This window comes from Bufo bufo, chromosome 1, assembly GCF_905171765.1.
Source record: "Bufo bufo chromosome 1, aBufBuf1.1, whole genome shotgun sequence".
NCBI classification, from domain to species: Eukaryota; Metazoa; Chordata; class Amphibia; order Anura; family Bufonidae; genus Bufo; species Bufo bufo.
The window spans coordinates 333951331-333978523 of NC_053389.1; the positions used below are offsets into that span (position 1 = coordinate 333951331).

Below are 27193 nucleotides of genomic sequence, written 5' to 3' on the forward strand. Positions count from 1 at the left end.
ATAAGTAAAATAAGAATTTTGGTTCAGTAGAATTTGCTAAAACCCTATTTTTATAATATGTAAATTACCTTGCTACCAGCAAGTAGGGCGCATCCTCCGATGGTAATGACGCCCCCTCTGCTTGTTGATTGACAGGGCCAGCGGACGGGATCTTTCTCCGCTGGCCCTGCCTGTTTTCATTCAATATCTGGCGCCTGCGCCGCAGCCGTACCTCTCTTCAATCGGCGCAGGCGCACTGAGAGGCGGCCACTCACTCGGCCGCTTCATCCTCAATGCGCCTGCGCCGATGACGTCACATCTACACCCGGCGCAGGCGCATTGAGGATGAAGCGGCCGAGTGAGTGGCCGCCTCTCAGTGCGCCTGCGCCGATTGAAGAGAGGTACGGCCACGGCGCAGGCGCCAGATATTGAATGAAAACAGGCAGGGCCAGCGGAGAAAGATCCCGTCCGCTGGCCCTGTCAATCAACAAGCAGAGGGGGCGTCATTACCATCGGAGGATGCGCCCTACTTGCTGGTAGCAAGGTAATTTACATATTATAAAAATAGGGTTTTAGCAAATTCTACTGAACGAACCAAAATTCTTATTTTACTTATGTATGGATAAATCGCAGTGTAGGTATTATTATTAAGCAAAAAAAAAAAAAAAGGTTTAGTGGGCTGACAGAAGCCCTTTAATGGTTATAAAATACAGGACCAATATAACCGGAGGAGGAAAAATAAAATGCTAAACAAAATAGAACATCAAGGAAAAAAAATGAAACTCTTCCAAAAAGTGGACATGGAATAGTAGGGCTGTATGCATGGAGGAATAAAAGTAAAGAGAGAAATGACAAAAGAGCGATCCAGTTGGCCAGCCACTCGCTAATATACACAAGGCATAGGAAATACGAATCCCTGAAGTAGAGAAAATCCAAGTTTCTTGACCTAAGGGAGCGCGTGTAACTGTCCGAGAATGCAATTATGTCTAGCACTTAGGGAAGGGGTTATTGTCCCTATCCCTCGAGCCAATCTTTCCAAGGGGCCCAAAGGGTAATTTGGGCGGACTTACTCGGGGATTGCCCGCTTTCCCTGTATGCTTGGTCATGCCGAGTTAGCTTTCAATCACTGAATAGGACCACCTAAGTGACTCCTATGCATAAAAGGAGGTATAAATTACAAGTTTTCAGGAATCTTTTCCTGCAAAACTATACATCAGTCTGCTCAGCTTCTCCTGCTCTATAACATGCTACCTGTAGCTTGTACTGCATTTCATGGTGACAGGTTCCCTTAAAAAAAAAAAAAATGAAAATTCCGCCCCCTGAAATAAAGTTCTGAAAGTTGATCAGTGAGTTGTGTACTGCAGAATGCTGCCATTAAAAACTACACTAAGTCCCATGGAAAACAATACCTCATACAGCTACTTCAATGGGGAAAGAAATGATGGCTCTTGGAAGGAGATGGTAAATAAAGTGCTTGGTCACTAAGGGGTGATCATTCTTCCTGATCTGTGCTTGATACCTAATGGACATCTTGTTTTGCAGGTTCTGGAAAATGCAGAGGGTGCCAGGACCACACCGTCTGTGGTTGCTTTTTCCGCAGATGGGGAACGCTTGGTTGGAATGCCAGCGAAACGCCAGTCAGTCACAAATCCCAACAACACGTTATATGCCACAAAACGTCTCATCGGCCGTCGTTTTGATGATGCTGAAGTCCAAAAAGATATGTATGTACAAATGTAGAAATTGATCTGTCTTGGCATTAGTGTGCCGTTTAAAATGCTCCTTAAAGGGTAAAAAAATAAAAATCTATTAGCATATGTTACTGCTGCAGCGCATTGTTTCAAACCGGTCAGAGAATTACATTTTTTGTGAGAGTCCTACGTTTGGGTACATACCGCCATTTTGAAGGAGGTGTTGTAAGGTATAAAATGTTATTGTGGGAAGATAAGTGACTTAATTGGCTTTTTCCTGCATTGATCTGGAGCTGTAATAGCTTGTATGGTCGGGGCTTCTGAAAGCTGCATAGCATTACTAAAGGGCTGTTATTTAATGCAGGAACTGGTTTAATATCAACTGAGACCTTTCAACCCCATCATTTTTAAGATGTTAATGTGCGTTTTTATTTTTTGTATTCATTTTTTGTTTTTCTTTTCAGCAAAAATGTTCCATTCAAGATTGTCCGTGCATCAAATGGTGATGCCTGGGTTGAAGCACATGGAAAGCTCTACTCTCCCAGTCAGATTGGTGCATTCGTACTTGTGAAAATGAAAGAGACAGCAGGTGAGGTTTTAAATTTTTTATTACATAGTTGAAAAAAGGCACTGGATCGTAAAGTCCAATTTATAATCCTACTTGTTGAACCAAAGGAAGGCAAAAACCCTTATGAGGCGATCGCCTGTTACCCCATGTTGGGGGGGATCCTTCCTGACTCTAATTCTGGCTGCCTAATCTCCAGAAATCTGGTATACACTTGTGATGTTATTACTCCCAGGCTCCATTAAACCTGTATGACGACTCTCAAACCTTACAACCTTCTGTGGCAGAGACTTCCATAGTATCACTGCTTTTGCAGTAAAGATTCTGTCCATGATCATGGTGACATCCTTTTCTCCAAAACGTTACTGGCCTAGGTATAAAAAAATCATTAGAAAGATCTCTACTGTCCATATAGTTGTACAATGTAATTTGATCTCCCCTCAAGTGGTAACAACCTGTAATGGTGCTGCAGACCACCCATTCCCTATATAAGAATAAACATGGAGGATGAAGCTCTGCCCTGAGCATTCTGCACCTTCAGCTTTCATTTCCCGTTCTCGGATTTCTGAACATATGTATGGATCCATGGTACTTTATATGGGATCTGTACTCCACATGCTTGGACAGCCGAGCAAAGGTAATGAAAGGCTCGGAGCATTCCCCCCCCCCCCTTTTTTTTTTTTCTTCCCCCAAGATTTAGGTACCCTCTAATTACCTTGGTCGCCCAGGTGCCCAGAATTGAGCACAATATTATGCTTCCTTCACATGTCAGTGATTTTTTTTTGAGCCAAAACCAGGTGCGGCTCTAAACGCAGAACATCCCCCTATGTCTGTGTAGCTCTAGTCCTGGTTTTGGCTCACAATCACTGATGGAAATCACTGACCAAAACACGGACATGTGAATGAGGCTTTACATGTGCAGGCTGACCAGTGATTTTGTGTAGAGAGAAGACCGCCCATGCACTGTAGTGGCACTGATGACCACTCTGTTTAGTCGGTCGTCATTGAGGACGGCCGTGCCATCTAACCTATACCGCCTTGCTGTGTGTATGGTAATAATTCAGATCTTCCTAGACTGGTTTACGCAAGCTCTACTTGCTCTCCCGTGCACATAACACATGGAGGGTTTATTAACATGTATTGGAGACTATTACTGAGACCTGAATTTCAGTGTGCAGTTTCAGTAAAATAAAATGAAGTTTTTTGCGTGGATTCTATAAAAAACAACTGTAGCTTGGTAGAAGTGTGGAACTTTATACTTTATCTGTGAAACTTCAGAAATGGTGTAATGTTTCTATTCTCTTTACCTAGAAAGCTATCTGGGCCATTCGGCAAAGAATGCAGTTATTACCGTTCCTGCATATTTTAATGACTCCCAGAGGCAGGTAAGCAATCGGTCATGGCCAGCGGTGGTAAATTATCCTCTACTCTTACCCTTCTCTGTGGTTTACACAAATAATAAGACTTTTGTGTCATTAGCAAAAAACAAGTATACATGTTAAGAGCATCTAGAAATGAATGCGTTTCTTCTTGCTACAGATGCTGATCACCTATGTGATCGGGGGCGGTCTGACAACACTTGGCACCCCACCGGTCAGCTGTTTTTGGGTTTGCTCTGTACACCATGGCCCAGATTTACTAATGTTTTTGCACCAATAATCTTTCTAAAATAAATGGCGCAGTTTGGCACATCTAGAGTGTATTCCCTTTTTTTATGACTTGCTCATAAAGGGACGGGTCTAAAAATTTGGGAACTATTGCTGTATATAAATCTTTCATAGTAAGCCAACCAATTGTGTCAGCAAAAAGTGTCTATCCCTGCACCAAATTTGTCTTCCAGCCTGAGCCACTGATAAATGTGGTGCAGGTCTGGGCATCCGGTCTAAGCTTACACAGTATTTACAATTAGTAAATCTGGGCCACTGTAGCTTCTGGCGCCCGTGTACTGAAACTCTGCTCTCATCTGATTGAATAGTAGCTGACCTCGGTACCACAGCACAGTTATCACATGGTACATGGAGCTGCCTACCTCCAGCTACTTACAGTACAAGGGTTCTGGCGCTGAGGCTGCCCGAAATGGATATCAGTGGGGGTGCTGGGCCTTAGACCCCCATTGATGAGCATAGGTAATCAATATCTGTAGCCAGGAGAACCCCCTTAAGATTGTTATGGTGGTCAGTTAGTAAGAAATACTATATAAATTGTACTGTAGGTAATAATCTTACTGGTACCTTTTTTGTGAGATACTGTTTTTCCTCTCCTTTGTCCCATGAGATCAGCAGTCTCGTATGACGAGTGTGCGTCTCATACTAATTGATACTGGCTTGGAGTCACACAACCACTTGTAGGTGGACCAGTCTCTGGCTGAGGTGGGTCATCACTGCAGCCGGTGACTGGCTGAGTGGTATACCCAGCCATTATCTGCCGTGTTGAGAGGAGCAGGAAGAGTGCAGTGGGAACCCAGGCACCATTGGAACTATTTGGTTAGGAGCTCCTTTTAATTTATTATTTTAACTATTTGCAATCCATGCTCAAGGTTTGTTTGTTTTTTGCTAGAATACCCCTTTTAATTATTCCTGTTGAAAAATTGTGTGTGATCGAGCAGAGTAAATGAATATTTAATTGTGGGACAACCCCTTTCTTGACCACCATTTATAAGCCAATACCAGGAGTGGGTTCAAAACACAGATCTTTTCATAATCCATTTTCTCAATAGCTTCTACTCCTGGGTTTCGCTTACAAATACCGATTTAAAGGGACACTGACAGGCCTTCTGAGCATAATTAGCTCTTTATATGCCCCCCTAGGTCTTATGATAAGTTCCCAATTCATATAAGTATTATCCCTGTGCGCATTATAAAACGTTAAAAATAATCTTTATAATCCCCTCTCCTTTCTGCCCAAGGGGCGTTCTTTGCGGCGCATTTGTGCCCAGCCGCGTCCCAACTGCCGGGTCCTTAGACACGCCCATCTCATTAGTATTCACTTGGCGCAATGTGATCCCGGCGAGCGAGGGTGCCGGGCGCATGATCTCCGAATGTCGGGGACTGAGAAATACCGCCCAGCGAAGTGAATACTAATGAGATGGGCGTGTCTAAGGACCCGGCAGTTGGTACACGGCTGGGCACAAATGCGCCACAAAGAACGCCCCTTGGGCAGAAAGGAGAGGTGATTATAAAGATTATTTTTAACGTTTTATAATGCGCACAGGGATAATACTTATATGAATTGGGAACTTATTATAAGACCTAGGGGGGCATATAAAGAGCTAACTATGCTCAGAAGGCCTGTCAGTGTCCCTTTAAGGCTACTTTCACATCACTGCACTTTGTATTCTGGTTTTGAGATCTGGCAGAGGGTCTTCGAACGGAAGCATTTTGCTCTGGTTTTATTTAATAAATCTGGATACATCCATTCCGTTCGGATGTGGTTTTATTGAATTGAAACTGAACAAACAGGGTCCGGTACTAAAAACCAATGCAAGTCAATAGGTCACGGATCTGTGTTTTTTAAATTTATTTATTTGGATCTGAAGAAAACAAGCAGATCTGGCACCATTGACTTACATTGTTTTTAGTGCCGGATCCAGTTTTTTTTTCAGTTTGCAGGCCGGACACAAAACCGCCGCTTCTTGTGGTTTTGTCTCTGGAACGGAATGCGTCCTGATCTGTTTTGTCCCCATTGATAATGCACGGGGACAAAAAGGAAGCGTTTTGCTCTAGTTTTGAGATTCTCGAAACCGGAATACAAAGCACAGATGTTGGAAGTGGCCTAAATGCTGGAGCAAAATAATGACCAATTATCGGCTATAAAAAGTGGTCTATTCCTAGTGAGATCATCCTGCCTGCCTGAGGGGTAGTATTTTTTCACACAGCAGTAAGCAGAGCATAGCAATTACTAATTATTGAAAGCTAAGAGACTCCATGGATAGACACATGGCTGCTCAGTGAAGAAACCAAATGTAAAATGAAACCTGTCGGGAAGTGCATGGTGCCTGAACCACAGACTGCATGGGATCTCGACGGGGTGCCTGGTTACACACAACTGCTAAGCATAGTTCGAAATGGCATCTCCCCTCTGGCTTTGCCCTGCCTGCTCTCCCTATACACAAATAATAAAAGACCCATCAAGCTGAGCCTGGTGAGGAGAAGCTGACAGGGAGCCATTTCCCCGATCGTTTTTGTTTTACTCTGAAACGCTGTGGCATTTCGGAGAAAGCAATTTAGTTTTTTTTTTTTTTTTACCAGGGAGCTTGTTGTGCTGCCCGAACTCCAGGCTGCTGATGGGGTCCTGTGAAGCCTCCATGTAATTACAAGCTGGGGATTGTATCTTGATGTATGCACTAGGGATCGACCGATATTGATTTTTTAGGGCCGATACCGATAATTTGTCAACTTTCAGGCCGATAGCCAATAATTTATACCGATATTCTGGGTATTTTTATTTTTGAGGGGAAAAAAAAAATTTCCTACACAAATCTGCTGAAAATTAATGTTTTATTGTTAACGTGTATTATTATTTTATTTTTTTTTGTAAATCTTTTTTATTTATACTTAATATTTTTGTGTTTTTTTTTTTTTTTTTTTTTTTTTTACTAACTTTTAGCCCCCTTAGGGACTAGAACTCTTGTCCCATTCACCCTGATAGATTTTAGCCCCCTTAGGGACTAGAACTCTTGTCCCATTCACCCTGATAGATCTCTATCAGGGTGAATAGGAGCTCACACTGTCCCTGCTGCCCTGTGCTCTGTGCACACAGCAGCATGGACCTGACTATGGCAGCCAGGGCTTCAATAGCGTCCTGGCTGCCATGGTAACCGATCGGAGCCCCAGGCTTACACTGCTGGGGCTCCGATCGGAGGAGCAGGGGAGAGGGGATCCTGTGGCCACTGCCACCAATGATTAGAACTGGGGGGGGGGGGGGGGGCGCACTGCGCCACCAATGTTTTTACTATTGGGATGGGGGTGGGGGGCGCACTGCGCCACCAATGATTAATACTAGGGGGCTTGGGGGGGGGGGGGGGGGGGGGCGCGCACTGCGCCACCAATGAAGATACCTCTCTTTCACATACAGGAGGCGGGAGCTGGCTGCAGAATCACATAGCCGGCTCCCGACCTCTATGAGCGGTAGCTGCGATCCGCGGCACCTAAGAGGTTAACTACCGCGGACCGCAGCTGCCGTTCATAGAGGTCGGGAGCTGGCTATGTGATTCTGCAGCCAGCTCCCAGCTCCTGTATTTGAATTAATGAAAGACTCCTCTTCATTGGTGGCGCAGCGGCCACAGCCCCTCCCCTCCTCTTGTCTTCCGTCCTGTCATTGGAGGCAGCGGCAGCAGCATCACAGGGGGAGGAGACACTGCTTCCTTCTCCCCTGTGCTGCGGAGGGAACACAGAGAGCGCTGAGAGCAGCGCGTTCTGTGTTCCCAATACGTTATCGGTATATCGGCAAAATAGATGCCGATACCGATAACGTTCAAAATCCTCAATATCGGCCGATAATATCGGCCAAACCGATAATCGGTCGATCCCTAGTATGCACACATTTACTGAGGGGACGTCTGGGTGTAGTTGAAGTGCTTGTTGTTTCCCTGTTACAATTGAAGGCATATTGCTAGGATGTGCTGATGATGGCGTTTGTAAAGAGCTGTGGCCCTTGCCCGTTTTTACCTCGGCTCCCTTTGTTAACCAGCAACAAATGCTGGGAGACATTAGCTGAGCGCTGAGGCCTGTAGAATTAAGAACTGGTGGTAAAAGCTAGAACGCCAGGTATTTATGCAGTTGCTCTATTTGCTTGTAAATTGTCAAAAGTGCATCGAATAGTAGACTGTTACTTTGGCCACTGACTTAATGCTGCAGACGTTTCTTCTTAGGCTACAAAAGATGCTGGGCAGATCGCTGGCCTCAATGTTTTGAGGGTCATTAATGAACCAACCGCTGCTGCTCTTGCCTATGGCTTGGATAAGTCTGATGATAAAGTGTAAGTTAACTTCCTTCTACTTTCTGAAGTTCTAGATCTCCATAACTTGCCTGATTTTTGTTATAGTACCCCTGTAGCTACATATGAACCTACACTATACTGTCCTGCTTTTACTACATGTCCTCCAGCCAAATTGAATAAGTCCTTTCTACGAATGATATTTCTTAAGCTTTTAGGGACACCTTTTTTGCCTGTTCATGGGGGTTTTCAGGTTAGAAGTTCTGTCCATTCGAAGTTGGGATAAAGGAGAGTGCTGGGGTTCTGACCACTGGGATATCTATTGAGACTAGAATGGGATCCTGTGCCCCCCTATGATTGGCGTGGCAGTTGAATATGTATGCTGCCCCATTCATCTCTATGGGACCGCAAGAGATGGCATAGTACAGCGCTCTCGTGCAGTCCAATAGAACCACCGCTCCATTCAAGTGGGGCACCCGATCTCGTGATTGGTGAGGGTCACCTACTGATTTAACAGATACAGTAACTCGTTATTACTGGAATACCCCTTCAAGTCTGAAAAGGTAAACTACCGCTTATTGTCCACCATTTTTGCAGGTTGTGTGTATGCAATACTCATTTACATAATGTTTAATATCTAAATATTGCTCTTGCAGCATTGCAGTCTATGATCTTGGAGGTGGTACCTTTGATATTTCTATCCTGGAGATTCAGAAAGGCGTGTTTGAAGTGAAATCCACCAATGGCGACACTTTTCTTGGAGGAGAAGATTTTGACCAAGCTTTATTGGAACATATTGTAAAGCAGTTCAAGAGAGAGGTTGGTAGTTTTTTGGAAATGACACCCCCTTATTGGCAGAATCATGTGGTTGCTGCTTTGTATGAACTTTGAATGTTAAACGTGAATACTGTTTGCATTTTTTAACTCTTTCTCTAGCACTTTATGGGCTGCTTATAAATGTATGCACCACAACCCCTTTCATCTGCTGGTTGATAGGAATCTCAGGGTTCAGACAGTGACTAAACTTGTAGCTACCTCTAGGTGGCGCTAAAGAGTTATTTTCCTTCTGGAGAAGATCTATTATATTTATTGAAGAGTAGCTAATGTGAAAGCTGATTACACCCCCACTTTCTATATAGTCCACAGGAAGATATTTTCATTATGGGGATGCAGCTAAAGCAGTATTTAGTTGGTTAGTCCTTGTTTTATTTTAAAAAAAAATGACATACCAGCAGCATATATTGTGATGCTTAATTCAAATATAAAGTTGGTCTTATTTACTGCTATTTTTGTGTGTCTTTTTATTTTTTATTTGCCTTTCTAATTTTCTACTCTCTTTTGCTAGACTGGAGTAGATTTATTGAAAGACAACATGGCACTTCAAAGAGTCAGAGAAGCTGCTGAAAAAGCAAAATGTGAGCTGTCCTCCTCTGTGCAGGTGGGTACAGTCTACAATTACTGTGCTTCATTATCGGCTTGGTTAACCATTTGAAGTTTCCTAATGGAGGTTTCCTTCTTGGGGGCACCACTCTTACTAAATTTATTGCATCTTGTACTGTCCATTTGCCAGAATGCAAATGTAATCCAGCTATGGGCTGAAGCAGGTTTCCATTAGAACTCCTGCTGGTTTTCTGTCATATATGGGCTGAGGAGGCCCCACGCACTTTTAAGCTACATGCACACAACTGTATGTGTTTTGAGGTCCACAAATTGCGGATCCGCCCAAAAAAAAAACAACTGATGACATCCATATGCCATCAGTTTTTTGCGGATCCATTGTAACAATGCCTAAACAGACAAGAATAGGATGTGTTTTATTTATTTTTTTCTCGCCCATATTCATTGGGGGACACAGAGACCATGGCTATAGCTATGTCCTCCTAGGAGGCGTTGATACTAGTAAAAACTGTTAGCTCCTCCCCTGGCAGCTATACCTGCGAGCTTCAGGTGACGAATTCTTCTATCGCTAGATTCGGTGGCGTATGCTGCATGGCCTCCTCCTTAGGCGGAGTGTGGCACCGCCACTATCATCCGGTGGCTACTTCGGTGTAGTGCCAGTCTCAGATGGGGAATGGACTTCGCCTTGCCATTTATTTTTTATTTTTTTCAGATTTTTTTATTTTTTTCCTTTTCTGGCTCAGGGTTCACGGCCACTCCGCAAACCTTGGTAGCTCCTACGTTACTACTTCCCCTCCATCTATGTGGATGCAGGGTATTGGTTATGTGTTTTTTTTTTTTTCTTCCAAGTCCTGTTCCGGGCCGACTGTTGGGATGTGATGTTTTTTCCAACTCCTACCCGTTGGTCCTGGGTGTACTACCCGTATCTACAACTACCTCTCAAGACTTGACTAGTGACTGCCATGTAAGTCCGATGTAGTCATGCCTTTTCACTGCACGTTCCGTGGCCAGGCTGAGCAGGGGTGCTGTCACGACTGTTGATGGAGTTTCGTTTCTGGAACGGAACACCCCTTTTCTTCCTCTTTGAGGCAGGAGTTTTTTCTCTCGCCTTGGTCTGTTCGGAATTTTCTGTCAAGCAGTGTTGCTACTCCGTTAATAATTATTGTTTCAAAGTGGCCATCCTTGATGTGGTTGTTTTACCACACATTACCTCAGTGAATCTCGCGATAGTGGTTGAAGCGTCGCATGCGCCGTGCTCCTTTCCGGACGCCAACAGTTCCTACCATGCCGCAAAAAAAGTCTTCCAGATGTTAGCTTTAACCCCTTAAGGACTCAGCAATATTTCACCTTAAGGACCAGGCCATTTTTTGCAAATCTGACCAGTGTCACTTTAAGTGCTGAGAACTTTAAAACTCTTTGACTTATCCAGGCCATTCTGATGTTTTTTTGTCACATATTGTACTTCATGACACTGGTAAAATGAAGTAAAAAAATAATCATTTTTATTTATAAAAAAATACCACATTTACCAAAAAATTTTAAAAAATTGCAAATTTCCAAGTTTCAATTTCTCTACTTCTATAATACATAGTAATACCTCCAAAAAATTGTTATTACTTTACATTCCCCATATGTCTACTTCATGTTTGGATCAATTTGGGAATGATATTTTATTTTTGGGGCTGTTACAAGGCTTAGAAGTTTAGAAGAAAATCTTGAAATTTTTCAGAAATTTTCAAAAACCCACGTTTTAGGGACCAGTTCAGGTCTGAAGTAACTTTGCGAGGCTTACATAATAGAAACCACCCAAAAATGACCCCATTCTAGAAGCTACACCCCTCAAGGTATTCAAAACAGATTTTACAAACTTTGTTAACCCTTTAGGTGTTGCACAAGAGTTATTGGCAAATGGAGGTGAAATTTGAGAATTAAAATTTTTTGGCAAATTTAAAAATTTTTCCAGTAACAAAGCAAGGGTTAACAGCAGAACAAAATGCTATATTTATTGCCCCGATTCTGTAGTTTGCAGAAACACCCCATATGTGGCCGTAAACTACTGTACGGGCACACAGTAGGGTGTAGAGGGAAAGGTGCGCCGTATGGTTTTTGGAAGGCAGATTTTGCTGGACTGGTTTTTTTAACACCATTTCCCATTTGAAGCCGCCCTGATGCACCCCTAGAGTAGAAACTCCATAAAAGTGACCCCATCTAAGAAACTACACCCCTCAAGGTATTCAAAACTGATTTTACAAACTTTGTTAACCCTTTAGGTGTTGCACAAGATTTAATGGAAAATAGACAATTTAAAAATTTCACTTTTTTGGCAGATTTTCAATTTCAATATTTTTTTTCCAGTTACAAAGCAAGGGTTAACAGCCAAACAAAACTCAATATTTATGGCCCTGATTCTGTAGTTTACAGAAACACCCCATATGTGGTTGTAAACAGCTGTACGGGCACACGGCAGGGCGCATAAGGAAAGGAATGCCATACGGTTTTTGGAAGGCAGATTTTGCTAGACAGTTTTTTTTTTTTTTTGGACACCATGTCCCATTTGAAGCCCCCCTGATGCACCCCTAGACTAGAAACTCCAAAAAAGTGACCCCATTTTAGAAACTACGGGATAGGGTGGAAGTTTTGTTGGTACTAGTTTAGGGTATATATGATTTTTGGTTGCTCTATATTACACTTTTTGTGAGGCAAGGTAACAAGAAATAGCTTTTTTGTCACTTTTTTTTTTTTTTTTTTGTTATTTACAACATTCATCTGACAGGTTAGATCATGTGGTATTTTTATAGAGCAGGTTGTCACGGACGCGGCGATACCTAATATGTATACAATTTTTTTATTTATGTAAGGTTTACACAATGATTTCATTTTTTAAACAAAAAAAATCATGTTTCTCGCTGGTATCATTGGGGGACACAGGACTGTGGGTATAGCTTGCTGCTGCCACTAGGAGGCGACACTAGGCTGAAAAGTGATAACTCCTCCCCTGCAGGCTATACCCCCTCCAGCCTGGAGAGAGCATATCAGTTTTTAGCTTAGTGTCGTAGGAGGCAGACCTCCCTGCTTAGCAGGGTGGCCTTTTTTGATTTTCTTAATTTTGTTATTTTGCACAGATTTCCTGGATGGGGCACAGGCACGCTTGCGTCCCTGTCTCCCTGGGAGGCTGGCCGGTGTTGCTGGTTCCACCGCCTTGCCTCCCCCAAGAAGACAAAGTGGACCAGGGCAGCCTTGCTCCCCTGCTTCCCGCCAGCAAGAGGGCCACCTCCTCTCCAGCCCTTCTCTGCCCGGACCCCTGATGCCTGGTGCCAGCGGTCGTGGGGTGGCCCTGCTGGACAAGACTAAGGGTGAAGACCACAGATGAAGACAGGTGAGTATTACTGTCCCTCCCTGTCCCCCTCACACCATGGCCCTTTATTAAGGAGGCTGAGAATCCTCCACCAGTCGCCGCATATCACCTCATTGAGGTAATGAAGGGGTTAATCCTCAAACCCGGCGGCGGCATTTTAGATTTTCCCTCTACACACCCTCCGATCTAACGTGGCTCATATCGGGCAGGGGACACTCAGAAGCTGGCGCCGCTGCGCTCCATTCGTGCCCCTTGTTCTCAGACCGGCCGGGCGAGCTCCCGGCCGGTCAAACACCATACCTTTGGCAGGTATAATCTTGGCGCCTGTTAGTGCCGTTCCGGATCCGGAAGCACCGGCGGATACAGCGGGCGGAGATCCCAGTTGGCCGGGCACCACAAATCTAGGCCCCGGCTTCATTCGGGCCTTCCGTTTTCTTCCGGCCACGCTGTTGTCTTCTCCCGGCCCACGGGGCGGGCTTCCGTGGCCAGTGGGCATAGGCGGCCTCATTCTTGCACCGATCCAGGTACCGTTGTGTTCGGCTGGTGGTGCGTTTCCGTCGGCCTGCATAAAACTCTAGTTCCCGGCTTTGCGGCCTTCTAGGCCGCAACTTCCACCCTCAAGTATGGAGGGGCGGATCCATTTTCTGGCACGAATTCTCCTCTGGAGCCAGCTGGCTCCGCCCCGGTCCTGGGACAGTTTAACCCTTCCTAATCCAGTGACCAGATTACACTTACCCTGGGTCTCTATCTGCAGGCACGATGTGCCTTAATATTGCAGTATGCAGCCTTCCCTGCCCCTTGTCCATTTGAGGTTAGGTCCTCACCCGGGTTAAATAAAAAAAAAAAAAATATATATATATATAATTATTTTATTTGTTAAATAAAGAAGTGCGCCCATACAGGCTTGCCCTCCTTTCCCAATCCGCCCTCCAGGCCGTTTGGTTGATAATGCTCCAACTGCGCACACGGGCAGTTTGATTGATGGTGCTCCACCTGGGCAAAGCCAGTGGAGTACATCTGAAGGGTTTCCAATCCGCCCTCCGGGGCCGTTTGGGTGAGAAGAATCCAGTGGAGTACACCTGAGGATTCCCATTCCGCCCTCTGGGCCGTTTGGTTGATAATGCTCCAACTGCGTAAATCCAGTGGAGTACACCTGAGGATTCCCATTCTGCCCTCTGGGCCGTTTGGTGATAATGCTCCAACTGCGTAAATCCAGTGGAGTACACCTGAGGATTCCCATTCCGCCCTCTGGGCCGTTTGGTGATAATGCTCCAACTGCGTAAATCCAGTGGAGTACATCCGAAGGATCCCCAATCCGCCGCCGAGGCCGGTTGGTTGATTATGCTCCAACTGCGCAAATCCAGTGGAGTACATCTGCAGGATTCCCAATCCGCCCTCCCGGGCCGTTTGGTGATAATACTCCAACTGCGTAAATCCGGTGGAGTGCATACGGGGGATCCCCATTCCACCCGCTGAAACCGTTTGGTTGATAATGCTCCACTTGTGTAAATCCAGTGGGGTTCATCTGAAGGATCCCAATCTGTCCTCTGAGGCCGGTTGGTTGATAATACTACAACTGCACAAATATCCAACTGCGCAAATCCAGTTGAGGACAACTGAAACTTCCCATCCACCCTTCCGGGCGTCTGTTTGATATTTCTCCTCCTGCGCAACACAGCGGAGGACCTCTGGAAGTTCCCAATCCACCCTCCTGGGTCGTTTGGGTAATCGAGCACCGTCTGCGCAATCCGATCAGCAGACCTTTAGTTCCATTCCACCTACGGGTAGTTTGGTTCTTATGTCAACACCGCCACAGCCTGCAACAGCCATGGGCTAGAGGCTGAGAGGTGGAACTGCGCACGAGCAGCCCGAAGCAGGACAGTTATTCGGACTCTGACATGAATCCGGATCATTTTTCCAAGATTACGTCCGTGCTAGCCGGTTTTTGGTGTATGCATTAAGTGCTTAATTGGGTATTACCTCCTTCCTGAGGTGGACTGACTGCACTAGCATTGGTCTCAATGCCAGCCATAGGTGCCCCTCGTTCTGTGAGTGGCGAAATTGAAGTTCCACTGGGCTCAGTATCGTCAGCATACATTAACCTTTTGTATAGGTGGCATTATGGCATTCTCACTGCTGTCGCAGTTTTACGTACGCATTAACTCCTTACTGGGCTGGGATAATGGCACTTCCCACAGAGTACAGAACACGTCATATGACAAGTTCCTGCTAGGTGCGTTACCCCCTTCGAGGTGTGATGTATTTGCACTACCTCGGGTTACAGTACTTACTGGATATGTTACTCCCGACCATAGATAAAGTGTTTGCACTGCCACTGGGCGCAGTGCTTACCGTAGGTTTTTTTCCCCCCCTGCATTGAGTGGGTAATTACACTTCCGTAGATTGCGGTTCTGACTATTGCGCTACCCCCTTCCCTAACCGGGTGTTGCGCTAGCATTGGTGCTATTCCATCTCTCATTTGCCATCACATACTTCCTATGGCATTATCCGCTACAAACGATCGATTAACAGGGGAATCACTATGCATCTCTGCATGCAGTATTTCAACTACGCCACGTCTCTAGATGACTCGGCTGCCTTCACAGGTGGTCCTTGGCAACAGTCGGTACCGCTGGTGCCTGATATTCTCCATCTAGTGCTATATGGATACTGACACTGGATACTAGGAATACTCCCATATTGTATCCCTCTTTTCTTCATGCACTTATTGAAGACACAAAAATGTCGGCCCTTTGTGCTCTCAGGGGAGTCATCCAGCCTTATGTGTCCTAGAGACTCCCCATCCCCATGAGCCTCCACCGTTCAGGTCAGTCTCACTGCACAGAGTGCTGTGATCAAGATCCAGCAAGCAGAATATTCCACCGACTCCGGATGCTTCGTCCACCACTCATCCTTATCTAGGTGAGGGTGTTATGCTGGCCCTCCGCAGTGACTACTACAAGTCTTCTCCTTCGCAGGGTAGTCTTCACGCTAGGGTTAGATGCTCCTAATCGCTGTAGCGGGACAGCCCCCCTCAGGTAGGGGTTCTACCCTGGTACTACTTCGGCAGTTGCTCCTGTTCAGCGCCCTTTTTCAGGTGGAGGGTTTAAGGTTAGGTCTACTAACTGGGCCAGCTTGATACCAGGACTTCTACTGGATGTCCTCAGACCTTCCCCTCATGTCCACGCTGGCGGAGCATGCGGTAGCCCCTACCGCACGAGGGGTGTTGGAGTCACCATTACATGCTAAGGTTCCTACTGCATAGTTCTTTCGTCAGGCAACGGATTCCTCTAACACGGGAATTCAGTGACCTCGAAGGTATGGCCTACTCCTCAGCTGGAGTATGGCGTGAGCATTACTATTGGGGCTTGTATGGCCTCCCTTCAGGCGGAGTATCGCATTACCACTAGATTCTGTAGAGCGCCAGTCTCACATGGGAATGGGCTTTAGTTCTGGCCTCTTTCTGGTTTACTACCAATAAGGGACCGTGGCTCTGACAACTGTTGTCCTTCTGTCGTCGGCTTGGGCGTGGCGATGGTGTAGTTACCATGGCTGATCAGCACCTACCTTTGAGTGCGTTCTACTGGGTAGCTCAGTCCCTACGGCACTCGTCAACACTAGATTGCCGTTCGAAGCGGGACTTGGATTCTAGTAGTCATACCGTAACTCCATTGGTGCTACCTCTCTTCAGATATCAGTAATGTAATCAAACTTCACCCGGCAAGAGTATTTCTCTCATCTTTGTTCCACTCATCTGCCCTTCCAGGCAGCGTTGCCGCTTGGTTAAAATTCGGTCACTGACGGGGCTTCCCATCACAGGTGGTGCTCACATTGGCTTTACTTTACCTTTCTCGCGTGGTGTTGATGCTTTGGCCGGCAGTGGGGCACGCCTGGCTCAGGCGTTTGTTTCTTCGTGATTCTCGGGCAGCCTCTCTCACTAGAAATCTCTCCACAAGCCTCTACGGCTATAAGGGCGTTGGTCTACCAATATTCCGCTCCCTATGGGGCGTTCTCTTGACCAGAGGTGAATCCTGCGGACTTGGCCTTTTTAGTTCTACTTCCGCAGCTACGGCCAGGAGCCAGCTATTTTGTGGCGTTAATTTTTTATTATTTTTTCTCAGAGTTGGTACGCCTTCTGGTACGTACTTTTTTTCTTTAAGTATGAACATAGGGCAGTGTTCCGTCCAGGATCCTCTTTTTTCGCAGAAGATGGTTGTCTTTCCACGCCCTCACAGGCATGGGCTTCTCTTCTTTCTCCCTCGCATTACACAGACCGAGCTCTCCATCAGCCATGTGATTTGGCCTCTGAGCTTCCTTGTCCTGGACTAGCGCTTACAGCTGTACGGACTTCTACCAATTTTTATCCTTGGGTCATTGTCAAGGCTGACGGCCTCCAAAGGATGTTTTCCAGTTAGATCCGTTATACAGTTGCTCAGGCATTCCGCCCTCCGGGTAAGGCAACGCCCAGCTGAGTCTTGGCCCACCCGACCAGCGGTCGGTGCTTCTCGGGTCCATCTCCTTCATGCAGTAGCTTCCCAGTGGGGAATGCAATGTCTTGATCTTCTGGGCACACGTTCGTCAAGTCTTACCGGGTGCCTTCCTAGGCACCGGCGGATACCGTTCCAGGCAGCAAAGTCTGCAGGCGGCAGCGAGTTACGCATCCTCAAAGGCGTTTTACTCCATGGGCATGTGATTTGTTCCCTCCCCGTGGACTGCTTTAGGACGTCCCACGGTCCTGTGTCCCCCAATGATACCAGCGAGAAAACGAGATTTTTGTGAAACTCACCTGTAAAATCTCTTTCTCGCGGGGTTCATTGGGGGACACAGCTCCCACCCAGTAATTTCTGTTGCCGTGATTGTTGTTGGTTGCCGAGCCAGTATGGCCCCAGTTCTGGTTTGATCCGACTGGCGTTGACCAGTTGTTGGTTGTTTGGTTTTTTTCTCCTACTCCTATTGCTTGGGCACAAACTGATATGCTCTCTCCAGGCTGGAGGGGGTATAGCCTGCAGGGGAGGAGTTATCACTTTTCAGCTTAGTGTCGCCTCCTAGTGGCAGCAGCAAGCTATACCCACGGTCCTGTGTCCCCCAATGAACCCCGCGAGAGAGATTTTACAGGTGAGTTTCACAAAAATCTCGTTTTTAGTGTCTCCATAGTCTGAGAGCCATAGTTTTTTCAGTTTTTTGGCTATTATCTTAGCTTGGGTCTCATTTTTTGCGGGATGAGATGACTGTTTGGTACTATTTTGGGGTGCATATGACTTTTTGATCGCTTGCTATTACACTTTTTGTGACTTAAGATGACAAAAAATAGCTTTTTTTACGGTGGTCATCTGACTAGTTAGGTTATGTGATATTTTTATAGAGTCGGTCGATACCTAATATGTATACTTTTTTTTTATTTTTTTTTTATTTATGTAAATTTTACACTGATTTCATTTTTGAATTAAAAAAAATCATGTTTTAGTGTTTCCATTGTCTAAGAGCCATAGTTTTTTCAGTTTTTGGGCGATTTATCTTGGGTAAGGTATGATGAGATGATGGTTTGATTGTTACAATTTTGGCGTACATGCGACTTTTTTGATCACTTTATTACCTTTTTTGGGAAGTAAGGTGGGCAAAATTTCAATTTCATCATAGTTTTTTATTTTTATGGCGTTCACCGTTCAGGTAAAGTAACATGACAGTTTTATAGATCAGGTCGTTATGGACGCGGCAATACCAAACGTGTAGGGATTATTATTTTTTTTTTCATTTTAACCCCTTAAGGACGCAGGGCGTATCGGTACGTCCTAACTTGAAATCGGCATTCCGGCGCCCCAGGGGTTAATCGGAACGGGATTTCGGCTGAAATCATTTAGCCGGCATCCCGTAACAATGCAGGGGGGGGGGGGGTCATTTGACCCCCCCGCATCGACGATCGGTTTTCTGCGTTTCCGGTCCATTCGGGTGTCCTGTGACCCGATGAACCGGAAAAAGACTGCGATCGGTGGCGTAATTATACACCACCTATCGCAGTCCGAGGATTTGAAGAGGCGGTGCTGGCCCTGGTGCTGATGCCTGCTGTCCAGGGTGCTGATTGGTGCAGGGGAGAGAGGCGCGAGATTCAAACTTCCTGCGCTCCTCTCTCCCCTCCTCTTCCTGTCCAGCACCCTGACCGTGCAGCACCGTCCAGAACCAGCTCCTGTGTCCCCCTTATCGGCATCCATCACCCTCCTGCACCCATCGCCACCCAGGTAGGTTAGGGTCAGTGAGGGAGAGGCACCGTTAGGCAGGGAAAGAAGGGGAAAGTTAGTTAGAAAAAAAAAAAAAAAAACTTATTTCCAAACTTTCTTTGATCCATCCATCAGACCCCAGATCCCCCCCTGCCACTTGCCCCCCCCCCCCCACCAGTGGGGTTTACTGAAATAGACTATTTTAGTTTTTTTTTTCAGTAACCCACTGGTGAATCTGATGGTGGAGCAGACGAATCTGTACGCCCAACAGTTCGTCGCTCAAAACCCAGGCTCATTTTTGGCTAGACCCGGTGGCTGGACGCCGGTCAGTGCAGCCGAGATGAGGACATTTTGGGGCCTCGTGCTGCATATGGGTCTAGTCCAAAAACCCAGTGTCAGGCAATACTGGAGTGGGGACGTCCTATACCAGACCCCACTGTACAGTATGGTCATGACACGTCCCCGGTTTGAGGCCATCCGGAAATGTCTGCATTATTCCGATAATGCAGCATGTCCACCCCAAGGTGATCCTGCCTATGACCGGCTGTATAAGATACGGCCGGTCATCGATCACTTTGGGGCCACATTTCAGCAGGCCTATGTACCTGGAAGGGAGGTCGCGGTTGATGAGTCTCTCGTTGCGTTCAAGGGGAGACTCAGTTTCCGCCAATATATTCCCACAAAGCGGGCGAGGTATGGCTTGAAGCTATACAAAATTTGTGAGAGTACCTCAGGGTACACTTACAAATTTCGTGTGTACGAGGGGCGAGATTCCCGGATTCAACCCCCAGAATGTCCCCCCACTCTGGGTGTTACCGGGAAACTCGTGTGGGACCTTATGTACCCACTGCTGGATAAGGGTTACCACTTGTACGTGGATAACTTTTATACTAGCATTCCCTTGTAGTGATGAGCGGGAGGTGCCATATTCGGTTTCGCGATATTTCGCGAATATTCGCATGAATATTCGTGTTATATTCGTCGAAATCGAATATTCGCAATTATTCCAATTATCGCGAAATTATTTTTCGCATATTGCGAAAATTTATCTTGATAGTATAAGGCAACGTTCCTATGCTAATGACTATGGCTAGGCTAATATGTGTATATTACGAAATTTTGTAATATTGCTCTAACTTCGTCTCTTAGAATATTACGAATATTCTAAAAGACGAAGTTAGAGCAATATTAAGAACATTTGCAAAAGTCGAAATTGCGATGCGAGTAATATAACACGAAATAGTCGCATGAAGATTTAAACTTAGCACTGCTATATTCCATATTCTAGCCTAATATGGAATATAGCTGTGTTAAGTTAGCACTGCTATATTCCATATTAGGCTAGAATATGGAATATAGCTGTGCTAAATTGAAATCTTCATGCGACTATTTCGTGTTATATTACTCGCATCGCAATTTCGACTTTTGCAAATATTCTTAATATTGCTCTAACTTCGTCTTTTAGAATATTCGTAATATTCTAAAAGATGAAGTTAGAGCAATATTACGAAATTTCGTAAAATACACATAGATTGTATTTAAGCTAATATACTGCTATAGTAATAATTTTTAATAGTGTACATATTTTACAAAACTTAAGTTCAGAAGAGGCAAAAAAAATTACAGGAAAAAAAAGGGATTATAGCACTATATTAGCTAAATTACAATCTATATGTGTATTTTACGAAATTTCGTAATATTGCTCTAACTTCGTCTTTTAGAATATTCGTAATATTCTAAGAGACGAAGTTAGAGCAATATTACGAAATTTCTAAAAGACGAAGTTAGAGCAATATTAAGAACATTTGAAAAAGTCGAAATTGCGATGCGACTAATATAACACGAAATATTCGCATGAAGATTTCAACTTAGCACAGCTATACTCCATATTCTAGCCTAATATGGAATATAGCAGTGCTAACTTAGCACAGCTATATTCCATATTAGGCTAGAATATGGAGTATAGCAGTGCTAAGTTGAAATCTTCATGCGAATATTTCGTGTTATATTACTCGATGCGTTCTATTAAATTGCGATGCGACTAATATAACACGAAATATTCGCATGAAGATTTCAACTTAGCACAGCTATACTCCATATTCTAGCCTAATATGGAATATAGCAGTGCTAACTTAGCACAGCTATATTCCATATTGGGATAGAATATGGAGTATAGCAGTGCTAAGTTGAAATCTTCATGCGAATATTTCGTGTTATATTACTCGCATCGCAATTGCGACTATTGCGAAATTTCGTAAAATACACATATAGATTAGATTGTAATTTAGCTAATATGGAATATAGCAGTAAGTTGAAAGCGCCACTGACTGGAGCAGCCAGGAAGCCAGGAATCCAAAGGACAGGTAAGAACAACTTTAGGGAAGTGGGAAAGAAAAAAATATAATAAAAAAAAAAAAGAAAAAAAACGAATATTCTATTTCGCGAATATATAGAACGATATTCTAAATATTCGCGAAATCTCGAAATTGCGATATTCGAGAAAAAAATTCGCAATTCGAATATTCGCGCTCAACACTATTCCCTTGTTCAGGTCCCTTGCCGCCAGATCCACGTTCGCTTGTGGGACCGTGCGGAAAAATCAATGCGGCCTCCCTGCCTACCCCCTCCAGGTACCTATCCCCAGGGGTGAGACCCGTGCCCTTACCACTGGAAACCTGTTGCTGGTCAGGTATAAGGACAAGAGGGATGTCCTTATGCTGTCCACAATCCATGGTAACAACATTACCCCTGTCCCTGTGCGAGGTACCGCGGCAACGGTCCTCAAGCCCGATTGTATCGTCGCCTACAATCGGTATATGGGAGGAGTTGATCTCTCGGATCAAGTCCTCAAGCCATATAACGCCATGCGCAAAACCCGGGCATGGTACAAAAAAGTTGTGGTCTACTTGGTGCAGGTTGCCATGTACAACTCTTTTGTACTATCCCGAAGCGCTGGCAGCACAGGGACATTCCTCCAATTCTGTGAGGCAGTCCTCAAGGACCTGATCTTTTCGGACCGGGAAAGAGCAGGCCGGAGTACCTCGGGAATTGGAGGCGCCCGGATCGTCCCTGGCCAACACTTTCCAGGTGTGGTCCCCCATACTGGAAAGAAGGGACGAACCCAAAAAAAGTGCAGTGTGTCGCAGGAGGGGGATACGGAAGGACACCACCACTCAGTGCGACACTTGCCCCGATCATCCGGGCCTCTGCGTTATCGATTGCTTCAGGGAGTATCACACTTCCATGGAGTACTAAATTTTTAGAATCCCCAACAGTCCACTAGAGAACATAAAAAACTATGGCTCTCAGACTTATTAGTTTTAGTGCAGGCATCCTCAAACTGCGGCCCTCCAGATGTTGTAAAACTATAACTCCCAGCATGCCCAGACAACCTACAGCCATCAGCAGGGCATGGTGGGAATTGTAGTTTTACAACATCTGGAGGGCCGCAGTTTTTAGGATGCCTGCTTAGTGTCTCCAAAGTCTGAGAACCATACATATTGGGCATCGTCGCGTGCGTAAAAGTCGTCGCTATAAAAATAACTTTTGCCCAAACGCCTCGGATGAACGGTGTTAAAAATATAAAATAAAAACTGTGCCAAAACACCCATTTTTGGGCAAAATTTCCATTTGAATCCTTTTTGCCGGTAATAAAGCAAGGGTTAACAGCCAAACAAAACTCAATATTTATGGCCCTGATTCTGTAGTTTGCAGAAACACCCCATATGTGGTCGTAAATGGCTATATAGCCGCACGGCAGGGCATAGAACGAAGGAAACTCCATATGGTTTCTGGAAGGCAGACTTTGATGGACAGTTTTTTTTTTTTTGACACCATGTCCCATTAGAAGCCCTTCCTGATGTAGCCTAGACTAGAAACTCCAAAAAAGTGACCCCATCTAAGAAACTACACCCCTCAAGGTATTCAAAAGTTACTTTACAAACTATGTTAACCCTTTAGGTGTTCCACAAAACTAAATAGCGAATGTAGAAACAATTTTAGAATTTCTCTTTTGTTACATTGCCTCAAAAAAGAGTAATATAGAGCAACCAAAAATCATATTTACCCCTAAAATAGTCCCAAAACAACAACCACCTGATCCTGTAGTTTCCTAGATGGGGTCACTTTTGTGGAGTTTCTACTCTAGGGGTGCATCAGGGGGCTTGAAAGGGTACATGGTGTAAATAAACCAGTCCAGCAAAATCTGCCTTCCAAAAACCATATGACGTTCCCCTTCTTCTATGTCCTGCCGTTTAGCCAAATAGTAGTTTACGACCACATATGGGGTGTTTCTGCAAACTACAGAATCGGGGCAACCCATTTTGAGTTTTGTTTGGCAGTTAACCCTTGTTTTACTCCTGGAAAAAATTTATTATATTGGAAAATTTTCCAAAAAATTGAAATTTCTAAATTGTTTCTCCATCTGCCATTAACTCTTGTGGAAGACCTAAAGGGTTAATAAAGTTTGAAACAGTTTTGAATACCTTGAGGGGTGTAGTTTCTAGAATGGGGTCATTTTTTGGAGGTTTCTATTATCTAAGCCTCACAATATGACTTCAAACCTGAACTGGTCCATAAAAAGTGGGATTTTGAAGATTTCGGAAAATTTCAAAATTAGCTTCTAAACTTCTAAGCCTTGTAACATCCCCAAAAAATAAAATAACATTCCCAAAATGCTACAAACATGAAGTAGACATATGGGGAATGTAAAGTCATCACAATTTTTGGGAGTATTACTATGTATTACAGAGGTAGAGAAACTGAAACTTTGAAATTTGCTCATTTTTCAAAATTTTCGGTAAAATTTTATTTTTTTAGGCAAAAAAATTTACTTTTTTGACCAAATTTTAGCAGTGTCATGAAGTACAATATGTGACGAAAAAACAATCTCAGAACGGCTTGGGTAAGTCAAAGCGTTTTAAAGTTATGAGCACTTAAAGTGACACTGGTCAGATTTGCAAAAAATGGCCAAGTCCTTAAGGTGAAATAGGGCTGAGTCCTTAAGGGGTTAATGTGTTTTTTTTTTTGTTTGTTTTTTTACACAGACCCACTTGGTTCTTGAAGATCCAGTGGGTCTGATGTCTGTATAATACAGTACACTATATAGTGTTTTGTACTGTATTTTACTTACACTTTGAACAGATCTCTGCCTTTACCACAGATCTGTTCAGCACCATGGACAGCAGGATGCCTGAGAAGGCGTCCTGTTGCTATGGGAACCTTCCCCGTCTGCTCAGTTGTGGCCACAACTGCGCAGACTGGGAAGGGTAAGAAGGGGGGCTGCAAAGGCACAGCAGCCCCCCGATGAGAGAGGGAGCTCCCTGAGCTGTTAACCTTTTCCATACAGCGGTCCGTACGGAACGCGGTATGGAAAGGGTTAAACGGCTGACATCGCATCACAGATGTCAGACGTTTATACCAGGGTGTCGGCAATGTGCTGACACCCTGGTATACCCACTGGCCACCAACGATTATTCAAGGGGAGGCGGGCAGGGGATCGCGATCCCGCCTGCCGCACCGCCTGCACCTCCCGCCGCGGTGATCAGAAATACACAGGGCGTACAGGTACGCCCTTTGTCCTTAAGTACCAGGTCATAAGGGCGTACCTGTACGCCCTGTTTCCTGAAGAGGTTAACCAGCTCCCGACCGCCTAACGCAGGGATGCGTCCTGAGGGCGGCCGGGTTATTCCTCCTTGACGCATCGGTGCGTTATCTCGCGAGATGCGAGATTTCCTGTGAACACGCGCACACAGGAGCGCGCGTTCACAGGATCGCAAGGTAAACAAGTTGATCTACAGACTGCCAGCGGCGATCATTCGCTGGCAGGCTGTAGATGCGATTTTTTTATTTTATTTATTCATTTATTTTTAACCCCAGAAAGGTGTATCAGACACTGTTTTGTTAACAGCATCTGATATACCTGGTCCTCTGGTGGTCCCTTTTCTTGGATCGACCACCAGCGGACACAGGCAGCTCTGTAAGTAGCACCACACTACACTACACCCCCCCCCCCCCCCCCCCGTCACTTATTAGCTTCTGATCACCCCATATAGACTCCCTGATCACCCCCCTGTCATTGATCACCCCCCCTGTAAGGCTCCATTCAGACGTCCGCAAAACACTGACACCGGCAATGTGCTTTCCGCATTTTGTGGATCCGCACATTGCCAGAACTATATAGAAAATGCCTTTTCTTGTCCGCAATTGCGGACAAGAATAGGACCTGTTCTATATTTTTGCGGAACGGAAGTGCGGACCCGGAAGTGCAGATCCGCAATTTCGGATCCGAGCGGGACAAAGTCTGTCCCCATAGAAATGAATGGGTCCGCAATTCCGTTCTGCCAAATGCTGAACAGAATTGCGGACGTGTGAATGGGGCCTAAGGGTCCCTTATCACCGCCAGTTAGTTAGCCTCTTGTTAGGTAGTTAGCGCCCAGCCCACCGCACCGCAGTCACTGATTAGCGTCATCGCTGTCGCTAATCAGCACTAGTACTATATAGTATCTGTAAGTGATCAAGACTGATCGCAATCAGATCTATATCAGTACATTAGGGTCACCTTAGGCTCTACAAAAAAACGCAGTGGTCGCCTGATCAGGACTGATCTTGTGCGCACACTTGCGTTCAGTCCGCCCCACCGCAGTGACAGAAATGTTTTTTTTTCTGATCACTGCAAAAACACTTTAAAATCCCTGCGGCACTATAAAGATCACTTTTGAGCTTTTTGGATCTTTATTAGCGATTACAGCTTTTTTTTTTTTTTTTTGCATATTTTTTGGCAGAGATTTTTTCATCCACATTGATCGATGCGAATGAAGAAATCTGTGCCATTCATTTTTTCTTTCAGCCCAGAGGCTGAACGAAAAAAAAATCTCATTACCCGTATGCTCAATATAAGGCCTCATGCACACCACCGTACCGTTTTTTTGCGGTCCGCAAACCGCGGATGCGCAAAAAACGGAAGGCGCCTGTGTTGACTTACACAATTTACGGAACGGTAGCCGGCAATATAAATGCCTATTCTTGTCCGCAAAGCGGGGACAAGAATAGGACATGTTTTTATATTTTTTTTTAGCAGGGCCACGGAACGGAGCCACGGATGCAGACAGCACACTGAGTGCTGTCCGCATCTTTTGCGGCCCCATTGAAATGAATGGGTCCGCATCCGAGCCGCCAAAACGGCGGTTCGGATGCGGACCCAAACAACTGTCGTGTGCATGAGGCCTAAGGAGAATAGCAGAAACTCCTAATGCTTGCCATACATGTAATGATTGCAGAGACCCTCAAATGCCAGGGCAGTACAAACACCCCACAAATGACCCAATTTTGGAAAGAAAACACCCGAAGGTATTCGCTGAGGGGCATATTGAGTCCATGAAAGATTGAACTTTGTCACAAGTTAGCGGAAAGGGAGACTTTGTGTCACGGCTGAGGATGGGGAAAATCCTCAGCCGTGCGATACCACGTGATGTTATGGCTGCTCGGCCAGGACAACAGGATTAGGGAGCAGGTCACCTCCTAAAGTGTCCCTAACCTGACCCTAACTCACTCCTAGCTGCATGGGCCGACCTTTAAGGTAGGAGGACCCATGCTCTGGAACCTCGGATCCCTAACTCACCCTCCGACCGGTCCCTGGACTAGGAGTCAAGGTAAGACAGCCTGTTCCTACTGGACACGGAGGAACGGGGGTCTCACTGGCCAAGCTGCAGGGAAAAGGGGAACACAAACAGACTTGCGGATATGGCAGGTGAACTATCTGAGTTCCACCTACCTGCCACAGCCTTGCTGACTGGATCCCTGTGCAAACAGGAATCCAGATCCATAAGCTGCACTAAACAACATAGGAAAATCCCAACAGACCATCACATAGACATCACACATAAAGATGAACATAAACTTAATGTGACATAAAATTTATGAACCACAAGGGTGGCTCTCACTGGCAGTTGGTAAACACAGGAGGCTGCTCCAGCTAAGCATGGCTGAAGCAACCCACAGACATATGCTAACAGTGAGGCTATATAGGCCAAGAAGCCACACCCAGCAGTCAGACACACCC

The 27193-nt window shown here is 45.3% G+C and overlaps 1 protein-coding gene across 1 annotated transcript in view; it reads left to right on the forward strand.

Moving 5' to 3' along the window:
* Positions 1-27193, forward strand: part of HSPA9 (heat shock protein family A (Hsp70) member 9) — a 62842-nt gene that overhangs the window by 22555 nt on the left and 13094 nt on the right. The window contains exons 4-9 of the mRNA XM_040442319.1: positions 1522-1703; positions 2135-2259; positions 3547-3620; positions 8105-8211; positions 8826-8988; positions 9515-9607. Of these exons, the coding sequence (XP_040298253.1) occupies positions 1522-1703; positions 2135-2259; positions 3547-3620; positions 8105-8211; positions 8826-8988; positions 9515-9607 (744 nt within the window). The remainder of the gene's footprint in view (positions 1-1521; positions 1704-2134; positions 2260-3546; positions 3621-8104; positions 8212-8825; positions 8989-9514; positions 9608-27193) is intronic.